The 12,712-nt window shown below is 51.6% G+C and overlaps 1 protein-coding gene across 2 annotated transcripts in view; it reads left to right on the forward strand.

The window, feature by feature from the left end:
- Positions 1-382: 382 nt before the first annotated feature.
- Positions 383-12,712, forward strand: part of Limd1 (LIM domain containing 1) — a 54,770-nt gene continuing 42,440 nt past the window's right edge. For both annotated transcript variants that reach the window (XM_027932263.2, XM_027932264.2), the window contains exon 1: positions 383-2,691. In XM_027932263.2, the coding sequence (XP_027788064.1) occupies positions 1,305-2,691 (1,387 nt within the window). In that variant the 5' untranslated portion in view covers positions 383-1,304. The remainder of the gene's footprint in view (positions 2,692-12,712) is intronic.

Here is a 12,712-nt window from a genome sequence, read left to right on the forward strand (position 1 = left end):
CTGACTTTCCTTTTACTTCTTTTCAGAGGACCATCTTCGCTTTGCTGGTCACGCTGACATCTTGGCCATCTCTCTCCCTCTCTGCCACAGTCTGGATGACACCAGCCACAGGAGACAGCGCCGATTTCCAATTGTGCACCTCCCTCAAATCGGGCAGCAGGCACAGCCCGGGAATCTGAGGCACGGTAGGGCGAGGAGCGCGCGCGCTCTAGAAACTCTGAGCAAACTTTAAGCCACGGGTCTTCTGCCACCGCAGGCTGCCCAGGCCGCGGGGGCGTTTCCTCGCTTAGGACCCCGCCCCGCGCTGCCAGGGGCGGGGCCCGCGGAGTGCCCGGGACAGGAAGAGGGCGGGGGGATCCGATCCGTCCGGGACTCGCAGCGGGGCTGAAGGGGCGGAGGGGAACTCCCGCGCCATCCCCGGGCGAGAGCGCGGGGCGCACCTCGGGGTTCCCTGGCCCGTCCGGGGGCGGAGGCTCGGCCAGGCTGCCGACACAGGCCTGCCCCGGGGGCCCGCCCGCGCCGTCCCCGCCCCTCGGCAGCCACCGCCACCGCCTCCGCCTCCCGGCCGCCCGGGACGCACCCGGCGGGCTAGCGAGCGGCGGGCACGGCTCTCTGTCCGGCGCACTCACTTCCGCGTCCCGCCGCCTGGGCCGAGCACCCAGCCGCCGCCATCGCACACCCGGCCGCTCCGGGACCCAGCTGCCGAGACTCCCGCCGCGGGGAGACCGCCCGCGCCCCCGCCCCGCGTCGTAGGACCCCAGCTCTGGCCCCAGGAAGCCCCGGAGGACCGAGCGCGCGCCTGCGCCTACGGCCGCCACGCTTTGCTCGGCGGGATCCGGCTGGCAGCCTCCGCACGGTGCTGGCCGACCCGGCCCTAGCCCCGCGGCTGCCCGGTGCATTCCCAAGTTCGGTTGCCTAAGGTGGATGGGATGTGCCTTTTCTTTCTCACTCTCTTTTTTTTCTCCTTGCCTATTTCATTTTCTTCTTTGATTTGAAAAAAGAGAAAAGGACTCCGCAGAGCAGGCCAGGGACAGCTGAGTTCCAACCGCCCCCACGTGGACGCTCTCTAGGGGAAAAGAAGTTGGAAGGAAACTTGGTCCAGCTGGTCCGGAGGCCTCAACTTTGACTGGACTCGAAGCCCTAGAGTCATGACCCTCACATCGGACAGGTGGAAGTCTTTACCTGTCCTGGGCTGGACTTGAGCTCCTGCCCTTTACCAGCACTCTCTCCGCCCCCCCCCCCCCCCCCGTCGCCACCACACTCACATTTGGCATTTAGGCTACGCCTGGACACTGGTCAGCAACATGGATAAGTATGACGATCTGGGCCTGGAGGCCAGTAAATTCATCGAGGACCTGAACATGTATGAAGCCTCCAAGGATGGGCTTTTCCGCGTGGACAAAGGTGCAGGCAACAACCCTGAGTTTGAGGAGACACGCAGGGTGTTTGCTACCAAGATGGCCAAAATCCACCTTCAGCAGCAGCAGCAGCTCCTTCAGGAAGAGACCCTTCCCAGGGGGAGCAGAGGCCCTGTCAATGGTGGGGGCAGGCTGGGCCCACAGGCCCCCAGGGAAGCTGGTGTGGGCAGCAAGCTGACTGTGGATGGTGCTGCCAAGCCCCCTCTTGCTGCCTCCACAGTGGCGCCTGGGGTAACCACCACCACTTCCACTGGGCAGCCTATATACCCACCCCAGGAGCAGAGGGCCAGGCCACATATCCATGGCATAAGGCCTGGTAGCCAGGACTGTGGTTCCAGGGAGGGCCCATTGAGTTCTGAGAGGTCTGCTTTCCACCGACCCTGCGAAGATCCTTCCTGCCTCACTCATGGAGACTATTACGATAACCTCTCTGTGGCAAGCCCACCGTGGGAGGACAAACCAGGAGTGTCCTCCAGCATCGGCCTGGGTGTAGGGAGTATGTGGCCTGATTCCTCAGGGAGTGACTCCTCATTGCCCAAAACCTGTGGGGACCATCATCTGTACCAGCCACAGCTCTCCCTGAGCTCCAGCAAGTCTTTTGAGAGTGGCCTTGGTGGCCAGGATGGTGGTGTCAGTGGCTGTAGTAGTGAGAAGCCAGCAGGACTTTGGTCTACTGCCTCCTCCCAGAGGGTGAGCCCTGGCCTTCCTTCCCCAGGCTTGGAGAATGGGGCTCCAGTTCAGCCCAGGAACCCTTCTATTTCAGCACCCCTGGCCTCCAATTGTCCCACTCAAGGAACTCTTTCAAGGACAAACTTAGGGATGGGTTGTGAGATACCAGGCGTTTTGTCCAAACCCACTGTGGACCCTCAACCCTGGTTTCAGGATGGACCCAAATCTTATCTTTCAAATTCTGCCCCATTATCAGCAGCTGGCAAGGACAGTTCACAGCTAGGTAAGGTCCCTGGGTTGGGACCGAAGTCGGGATGTGCAGACCTTGGCACTGGGCCCAAGCTCAGTACCACCAATCTTGTCCATCCAGTGATGTCCACTCCGCCTGAGTTATCTTGTAAAGAGGGTCCTCCCAGCTGGTCCCCTGACAGTAGCCTAGGACCTGTGCTCCCAGAGAGCCCCAACTCATCCAGGGTGAGGCTGCCCTGCCAAACTCTTATCCCAGGCCCTGAACTTGGACCCTCTGCTGCAGAATTGAAATTAGAAGCCCTCACCCAGCGTCTGGAGCGAGAGATGGATGCTCACCCAAAGGCTGATTACTTTGGTGAGTGAGAACCTGCTGGAGCTGCCCATGGTGGGGTGATGGGTCTCTACCAGGGATGCTGTAGCTGTCTTGAGACGCCTGTGTTATTAATTTTTTTTTTTACTTCCTCTTTAAACTGCTTGTCTAGTTCAGAAACTTGAAAGCATCCTTGGGCAGAAGTAGATCTTGCAGCTGGGAGTTACTCATGTGTGAAGGGTAAAGCAGGGTGGGACTATCTTAAAAAAAGAACGGAAATGCTGTGACTTTGGATTTCAAGGGTTTTGGGGTGTGACCTTAGAGACTCTTACAGTGACAGGCTTGTAAGATCGGAGTAGCTTCTCAGGGACAGACACTTCTGAGCAGTTGGTCTGTAGCTCTCAACCGCCCGTGTGTGTGGGTGTGTCTTGTGGTTCCCGTGTGTAACTGAAGCAGGTGAATCACTGCTGTTGAAGGCTGTTCTAAGGACAGTGGGTCTCTTTTCTTCTTTTCTTGCAGTTCTGGGGATTGGACCCAGGGGCACTTTGCCCCTGAGCTACACCTCCAGCTCTTTTTATATTTTTATTTTGAGACAGGGTCTCACTACGTTGCTGAGGCTGGCTTCAAACTTAAGATCCTCCTGCCTCAGCCTCCTGAGTAACCAGGATTATAGATTTGTGCTACTGCACCTGGCTAAGGCAGTGATTCTTGAAGTGTATTCCCTGGACCAGCCACACCCTGGTTAGAAATGGAAGCTCTGAGCTCTACCCCAGACCTACTAAATCAAAAATTCTGGGATAGGAGCGTGGACTCCACCAGCCAGGTGATCCTGATGTGAAGGGAGATTTGAGCCCTGCCTCTTAACTGAGCCCACACCCAGTACCAGCCAGCAGCCAGGTGGCACCCACAGCTGTGTCTTGAAGTAGGATGGGAGATGCTCCTTGCTGGTTTTACATAAATGTGCAGATTTTGGTTTATTATTTTTTTTAAGCCACAAAATCTGGGTGACTACTGGATTCAACTTTTTTTTCCTCTGTTGAGTGATGATTTGCTTATTTCACAGAACTATCTAGAAAGTCAGCCTATTCTGTCCCAGACCTGTTATTTTCCACTTTTGAACTCTGGATAATTGGGCTCTGATTCTCCCATAGCCTCAGTCCTGAAGCTCTGTGGAGGGAAGGGGCAGGGAAGGCCCTGGGTTGGGGGAAGATGGCTGGCTTACTGCTCCTAACCTATGCTTGCTGTCTCCCCTGAGGTCCTTGGAGAGGGTGCTAAGTGGTGGGCCAGTGGATAGCTCTGCAACCTATGGTAGTGTTTTTGCCCCTCATGAGAACTTCTGGGAGCTAGCTTTCCCCCTGCACTCAGCAGTTGGAGGTCAAGGTTACTGTTTGTTGATTTATTTTTTAAAGAAGGTAGCACGTTCTACTGTGAACTGTCCTTTCCTTGCAGAGTCTGACCTTGGGGATAATATTTAGTTGGAGATGTCATGGGTCTTTTATTTTTAAAAAACTTTTAATTAAAAATAATTTTTTTCTTTTCCCCATGATACTGGGGATTGAGCCCAGGAGCTTTCTGCCTCTGAGCTTTTAAAGTTTCATCTTGAGACAAGGCTCTTACTCTGGCCTCAAACTTGGGATCCTCCTGATTCTGCCTTCTGAGTAGTGGGGATTAGCTAGAATTATGTGCGTGTACCACTGTGCCTGGTTCTGTGGGTCTCTTAATTTTGATTTTAATTTGTTTAGTTTTTAATTTCAAGCTAACAACAAAAACCAGTTTTATTTATTCAGGGATGCAAGTTTGCACCCTGGGTCAGGGCAGTGATTAGTAACCAACACTATTAATTCATTCAGTATCTATACTCTGAGCCTGTATCCTGAGCCAGCTGTATTCTAGGCGTTGGGGATACAGAAGGAATAATACTGACAGAAACCTCTTCCTCCCTGGACAGACAGTGCAGTAGAACAGGCAGGAAATGAGCAAAGCAAATGAGCAAGAGAGAAATGGGATTTTCACCTTGAAGTGAAAATGTACATATTTCTCTCTGCCTGACCACTGTTAATGCTGCTTGGAAGATGTTGGGTTCCTATTCAGCTGGCTCTTGGGAGGTGCTACCTGCAGGTGCAGGTGGCTTCTGTTTGCACAGCTGTTCTTGCTGCAGAGGGATGCTGGGTGGGCATGTGTTTTGTTATGCCCTGTCCTGCTCCTCTGGTTTTGGGTCCTTTCCTCATTTACTAAGGAAAAAGGACACAAATAACCACCTGCTGGGCTGGATTTCTGGGGAAACTGATTTTTAGAGTTTAGTGTGCAGGGGGCTTATTAACAGGTGCTATTGGGGTTCCCACCTGTGGATGGGAGGGGAAGGAAGCTGCAGAGAAGGAGCTGGGGGTTGGAAGAACCCTTCATTCCCATCCTGAGTTGGGCTGAGATGACCTGGCCTTCACACTCCCCATGCTCAGCCATTGGATGTGGGCCACCCTGGGGAGATGGAGACCTTGGGCAAAGTAGCTCTGTGTAGCTAGGACAGTCCCTGCAGGGGACTGCCAGCGGCACAGCAGAAGCTGGACCACTCTGCTCTTTCAATGAAGCATCCTCCACATTCCCTGCTCTTGGGGCAGGTGGCCATGGGCACTGTGGGTCTAATAATTGCTACTATCCGTTGAATGATGTGCCAGGTATTGGATTAAAGCTTAGGGGGTATTATTGTCATTTAACCTTCATACAGGTATGACACAGGCTCCATTGCTCTTTGTTTATAACTGAGTCCAGAGAGGTTAAGTGACATGCTCAAGACCACACATGTGTGAGTGAGGCACTTCTACCTTCCTCGGGGCTTTTGCTTCCACTCCGGTGACTCACTTGGTGGAAGTAGGTGGTCATGCGTGTTAAGTTGGGTGCCTTGTCTTTGCCTCTCCAGATGCCTCCAGTGCACTGGGGGCATCTATGTGCTCCTTGCCCTTCCCAGACCTCCTTCCCCTACAGTCAGGACTCCAGACTAATGTGTCCTCTGGACCCACAGCCCCTGTGCCTTTCCTCCCTGTTGTGGGCAGGCCTGAGGATCGTTCAGTGCAGAAGCCACCCCAGGACAGAGCCACACACTGCCCAGAGGGGAGAAGGCTCTGCCACCTCTGTTAGGCACCGGAGGGTCAGGAAGGCAGGAATACAGAGGTTTCAGGGTTTCCTTTCTCCCACAAGTGGATGGATGGCCTCCTCTCCACCCGTAAGGAGAGAGAAGAGACTGGTTATGTCTTTAGTTTATACTTTTTCGTGGTGCTGGGGATCAAACACAGGTCCTCATGCATGCTTAGGCACAACATTCTATCAGCCAGCTACATCCCCAGCCCCAGTTAAAAAAATTAATTAATTAGTACTAGGGATTGAACCCAGGGATGCTTTACCACACAGCTACATTCCAGCCCTTTTTATTTTGTAAGAGAGGGTCTCCCTAAGTTGCTGAGGGTCTTGCTAAGTTGTTGAGGCTGACCTCTAATTTGCGATCCTCCTGCCTGAGCTTCCTGAGTGTCTGGTATGATAGGCTTGCGCCTCCACGATGGCTGTCTTTAGTTTTTCTGACTTTGGTGGACATACCTGCTGCAGTATTTAAACCTAGAAAGGCAGAGCCCACCCCCAGCCTGGGTGCCTGGAAACAGTTGCGATTTCTCCTGGGAATGGCTCTGCCCTTGTTAGGGCCCCAGGGAGCCTGTCCTGCCTGACCTCACTTTACTGGCCATGCAGGTGAAATGAGCTGTCCAGATAAGGAGCACCAGGAGGTCATCCCATCTGCCCCTTCCCATTTGAGTCTCCTGTCTTAGTGACCTTTTAAGCACCTCTTATCTGACTTTATTAGTGATAGATGTGTGACAAAAGGGGCCGAATTCTAGCCTAAATGGAAATGGGGAGCATTTTTCATATAAAAGGAAATAACATGGGCCAATCCTCTCATAGAGCAGCATCTCCAGAATTCCAGGACAGGGGTCTGTCAGTGCATCCTAGAGAACCCATCTACCCCCAGCCCCTCCAATATCAGACATTGCATTAAACCCAAGGCAAGTACTAAAGTAGAAGGTGGTAGGAGCTCATCAGCTACTCTGCTCTGAGTGTGCTTTCCTAGGAACTGGCAATGCTTTTGGAGATTTTCTGCCATGCTTTGGAGTCTAGGCTTCCACTGGACATGGAAGTTAATTTCTGATCCTCTGGGTAATTTTTGTAAATGACATCCAGGATTCCAGTTCTGCCTGTCTACCCCTACAGGTGTACACCCTAGGCTATGGGGATGCCCAGACCTTGAAAAATTGTTCACGTGTTTATTTATTTATTTTTTTAAGTGGACTAGGCAGTCTGCCCCTCAAGGTTAGGAAGGCAATGACTTTTTATCGATGCATATAGTGTAGGTGTGCAGTAGGTGCTCACAAAGTGAACACCAGCACCCAGATCAAAACAGAACAGGACCATCACTCAGGAAGCCCCTGGGGCCTTCACTGTCATTGCCACCCTCTAAGGATCACTGCAGCCCTGACTTCTCACAATAAAAATGAGTTTTCGAGCAAGCGTGGGGTTTGAAGTAACGTATCATGGCGTGTCTGAGGATGAGTGGAGATGGTAAGGTTGGGACACCGTGTTGGCCCACACTTTAGCTCTGTCCCTGTGTGCCAGCTCTCTCTCTAGCATCTCTCTTCAGAGTTGCTGGGGGCAGGGAAGAGAGGGAGATGGAAATGATGCAGCTCCTCCCAGACTTCACCTGGAGTGCTGCATCTCTTTATTCAGTCCACAGACACACAAGGGGCATGGGTGGTGTCCCCGTCATGCCCTTCTTGCTGGCCTGGGTGTGTGTGGAAGGGTACACGGGGATCACAGGCACTGGGATTCAGTCCACGTCTCTCTTACGTGGGCTCCCAGGCTGTGCCTGCTCTGGCCTTGCCCACTCTGCCCCTGTTGCACAGTCTCCTTGCTGTTCCCTGAGTGAGTTCCTTGCCCACACAGGACCCTGCCTTTGCTGCTCTGGTGGACATCCTTCTGGCTAGTGCAGTGCCACCCCTACTTCTGGTGCCCTCCAGGTGGGTGGGCCTGCTGGAGTCGCCATGTGCTGACATGGGTTCCCACAGCATCTGCCTGTCCCATCACGCCTGCTCTCTGGGTCCTCCCCTCCTTGGGATGGCATGTGTCTGCTCTTTTCCTTTGTGACCAGGAAAGAATGTCTTGTTTTTTTCCAGCTAGTCTTCCTGCTTTTCCCATTAGCAGTCAGAGCATGAAGTGGGTCTTTTGGCATGGCCATTCTTGCCAGAACTGTTTTAAAAGGTTATGTTTCTTTACATTTGTTGATTTATGACTTTCCCCCGCGAGACAGGACTGTGGAAGAAGTTGTGTGGATGCATCTGAGAGCCAGGAAGCCAGGCATCTGGGCCTGATCCTCCCAGCAGCTTAGGGATACTGTTGGGCAGGGTCCCTACCTCTGCTGAGCCAGGATGACCTCTGAGGGGCCTGCCTGGCCAAGGGTCCTGTGACCATGGCATTGGGTGTGTAAGTACATGCCTGGAGCTAACCAAGTAACAAGGGACTAGATGGCATCGTTCAACATCGTTTGGAGTTATGGTTACATTTCTTAATGCAAATAGTAGTCAATTTTTACTTCAGATATTCTGGAAAACATATGGTTAAAAGAAAAAGTATGAATCATTCCTGTGTCTAGCACCTTAGAAAACGTAATCAGTGTTAAGATTTTCTGCAGAAAATTTTCAGTACAAAATCATGGCAGAGCCCGTTGGTGAGGCAGGGTGTATCACACACTGTGGTTTTGAATCTCTGGCCAAAGGTAGACTCATTTATGGAGCTAGAGGCCAATTTGCTCTTGATTGTCTAATTAAAGTGCGATTAGAAAGGACTGAGGGTTTCCTTTAAGAAACAGCCTGACACAACGAGCCACTGGTACTAAAATGATCCCAAACCCTATGGGCCACTGAGGCTCTTGTTCTAACTAATTGGGTGTCCTCAGTGTGGGGAGCTGAGAGCACTCATGGTGCTCATTGTTCGTGGTCACCTCTGTGGACTCCTGTGGTACCCTGGGCAATGCTGGGTCTCAGGTTTGGCCATCTGACACAGCACAGTGACTTGGGGCCCAGCCTTGTCTGGGCCGGTCTTTCTCTTCGGTGTCCCAATGCCCCATATCATGTGAGCTCATTGGATTTCTGTTGAGGAATGGAAAGACTTAAGTTAGGGTGGGAAGGGATTTTTAGCTGGGGTTAGGGCTCTGAATAGTTGGGCTAAAAATTCATTGAGAAATTGCTTTCCTAAGCATCCCATGTATGGTAGCTTCCAACAACATCCCACATAGAGTAGCTTCCTTACTTTATTACCCCCATTTCACAGGTGGGAGACTGAGGTACCCAGAAGTTAAGTGACCTGCTTAATCCATTTACTAAGTAGTTCTGCTACGCCTGTGCTGTCTGCCAGCTTCTGGAAGCAGAAGGGCTTTTTGACAAAGGGAACTTCAGAGGGCCCTGTGGCCACTAGCAGGTCAGGGCTGAGGTTCTCCTCTTCTCTGCTAGAGCCAGGGCCACTCTGGGAGCAGCAGAGAAACAGACTGTGGTGGGTATCTGAGCTGGTGTGAGGAGCTGGATCCCTGTCTTGTAGCCCCAGGCAGCACTGAGGTTCCTCTTCTGTCCAGGAGCCCACCTGAGCGCCTCCCTTCGGGGCAGCGTTGGGGCCATGAGGATGTGGTGGCTTAGTGGCCAGGCACCTGAATTCTCATGTTCCACTGAGGTTAGTGAGTTAGGACAAGCAGGCCATGCCCTTGGGGGTGCTTGTGAAACTCAAGACATGCTTCAGGCATGGAAGAGGCACTTCTATTGGGGACAGCTGGGGTACTTCGTCCTGAGGATTAGTAGCAAGCCCAGGCTGTGTGCAGATGTCCTAGAACCAAACTTGGATAAAACTATGCTTAGAGTGCATCTGGCAAACGGAGCAGAAATCTTACCCTGAAATAAAACAGGTTACCAAAATTTCCAAGGCAGGCTAGTGCTTGCCAGCAAATATTTATATCGACTCCATTTTTTATTTATTTTCCCCCTCATGGGGAAACCAGCTGAACACAGGGTCTCAGGGTCATGCTGGAAGGTGAGGGACTTTCTGCTTGAGTGTTTGAGAGGGAGGACTTTAGGACCCGTAGCCAGGTTATTTTTAAAGTTTTGGGAGCTGTGAGTATAGACTTTGCCAAGTTCTTTCCTTTTCCTTCTTGTTCTGTGACTTGTCTCTGTATGTCCCAGGAGAGTGAGGATGGGTTACTCCCGGTTACTGGAAGCTGGCTGGGAACATATCCCTCCCTCCCCACCCCAAACTTGTATTTGTAACATATAGAAGGTTCCGGAAGCCTGCCATGATGTTGTCTGTCATTCAAGAGGAGGGATTTTGGGCTTAGCAAGAGTCTATCCTGCAGCCATTCTGGGAGTGGTAATGATTGAGGTCTTAGTGGACAGGGCACCTCTCCTGGCCTGCAAGGCAAACACATCGTGGCAGACCCAGGGCTGAATACGTGAAGGTTGATTTCTCAACAGCATTTCAGTTGATAAGTCAATAGCAGATTTACTTTTTGTTGCCTGAAGCCTGTTCTGACACCAACTGCGGCTTCCTTGTTCTCCTGGACCTCCTGTCAGCTGAGCTGGTAGATTTCCTTCCAGCAGGGTGGAACCAAGTTTGCTCACATGATGGTCAGGGCTGGCTCGGGGGTTTTGCATCTGCTCAGATATTGCCTGTTCCTCTCCTTCCACTTCGGTTTGCATTGCTTCTTGATGATGCAGTCATCAGGTTTTGGGTTTAGAGAGAGATGGATTCCAGGGCAGCCAGCTGCTCGCTGTGGCCAGGCTCTGGGGCATATGCTGACAGTTGTCCTTTATGTTAACTGTGTAGGCAGCAGGGCCTGATCGTGCCACCTTCTGACAGTGCTAGCTTGGACACCTGGCTTCACCTTTCTGTTCTCAGCTTCCTCATTTTCTGGAACTGAATGTCCTGTGCTTATTATAATTGGGTTTCCTTTCCTGTGCTGAGAGCTTCGGATTTGGGCTGTTGACTGGAGGAAGATCACTCTCCTCCCTGTCCCTGAGAGTGACAGTGGTTCTGGGAAGAGCCTGCTTCAGATATACTGTGTGTTTGCTTGTGTGCGTGCCTGAGTGAGATGTGTGTACGTGCGTGCATGCTCAGGGACACAGGTTGAACTTGGATGCTTTCCCTCATTTGCTTGCGGAGAAGCCAGCTGGAGTAGAGCAGCCAGGGACAGGGAGGTGTGGAAAACTCGTAGGCAATGACAAGTTTGCTTAGAGCAAGTGAGGTCACACAGTGTGCTGGGGTGCCCTGCCCAGGCTTATTCCACACATACTTATTTTGGCCTGCTGGGGGCCAGGCTCTATGTTGGCACAGAGCCCAGGGGAGGGGCTGGTCGAGTAACATGAGGCTCCTTTCCTGCAGCACCGGGAGCCACCCCTTGCATTCTCTAGTTTCTTACAGTGTCCTTTTAGTGGCTGACTTCACACAGTGGGGGAACTTGTCCCCTTGTGATCTGAAGGGACTTACCAAGAGTGCCATAGTGGTATTGGGTGGCAGCAGTGCTGGTGGTGGTGAGGAGCAGCTCTGGGGCTTCCATCTCTCCCAGACAGTATTCTTTTCACTATATTCGGGCCACCTTGGAATTCTCATAACTGGGTCCAGGCCAGGTTCCTGAGGCTACATGTATAGGTTGGATCTCTAGAAAGGTGGCTGGGACAAAAATTTATATGAGCAGAGCATGGTGATGCATGTCTGCAACCCAGTGACTTGGGAAGCTGAGTCAGGAGGATCACAATTTCAAGGCTAGCCTGGGCAACTTAGCAAAACCCTGTCTCAAAATAAAAAGGGCTGGGGATGTGTATCAGTGGTAGAGTGCTTGCCTAGCATGCATGAGGTCCTGGGTTTCAGCCCCAGCACACATACACACACAAAGAAAAAAGAAAAGAAAAAAAAAGTTATACTGGGCTGGGGCTGTAGCTCAGTGGCAGAGCACTTGCCTTGCATGTGTGAGGTACGGGGTTCAATCCTCAGCACCACATAAAAATAAACAAAGGTATGCTGTCCATCACTTCAAAAAAATTATATATATAAAAAAAGTTATACCAAGTGATTTCCAAAGGCCGTCCTGTCAAGGGGATGGGTCAGGGAATGGAACAACTGGATAGAGGGGTGAGGAAGTCAGGGGAGTTTTAGTCTCAGGCAAAGTCACAGAGGGGGTAGCTTCTGCTTGATCCCACTGAGAGATCTTCTGAGTTCCAAGGACCAGTTCGCCAAGCCCTGGGCAGGTTGGACAGGAGCAGGGGATGGGGTGGCAGGCATGCATGATCTTCTCCAGGGAGATACTCATTTTGTACTAAACCAGGCTTGAGGAACTGTTTGTGGGGAGCAAAGCCTCCAGAGCATGTGGGCTTTGCATCTGTCCACCCTACCTAGTCCCTAGCTGTGAGGCACTGGGCAGGTTATTCAGCTTTCCTAGCCTCGGTTTCTCCATCAATCACATGTACATGTGGTTATGGTGAAGACTGAATTATGGTGAAGACTGAGTGTAACCTGTCCAGTGTGCATGACTGACCACTTGCAGCTATCACACACTTCAGAGCGTGGCTCATTCTAGATGACCGAGGTGCACTAATAGGAGAAAGAGATGGCTCCTCTGAACTGAATGTACTATAAGTGTGATAGACACTCTGGATTTTGAATACTCGGTTTGGAAAACAGAATCTAAAGTAGCTCATTAATATTTTGAAGTTGATTCTGTGTTTGATGAGACTATTTTGAAGATCTCAGGTTAAGTAAAATTGACATCAATTTCACCTGGTTTTGCTCTTTAAGTGTGGCTGCTTGATCTAAACCCACACTGGCTTGCATTGCTTTTCTGGAAGCACTTAGGACAGGGTATGTGTGGTATGCAGTGGTCACTTGTTCCTAAGCTGCTATTGTATCAAAGCATCTTTACTTTGTCTCAGCTGAAGCCTTCAGAACCATAAATGCTTAAACAGAAAGATGGTGATTTGTTCAAGGGAGGCGGATTTCACAA

This window comes from Marmota flaviventris, chromosome 1 (genome assembly GCF_047511675.1).
Source record: "Marmota flaviventris isolate mMarFla1 chromosome 1, mMarFla1.hap1, whole genome shotgun sequence".
NCBI lineage: Eukaryota > Metazoa > Chordata > Mammalia > Rodentia > Sciuridae > Marmota > Marmota flaviventris.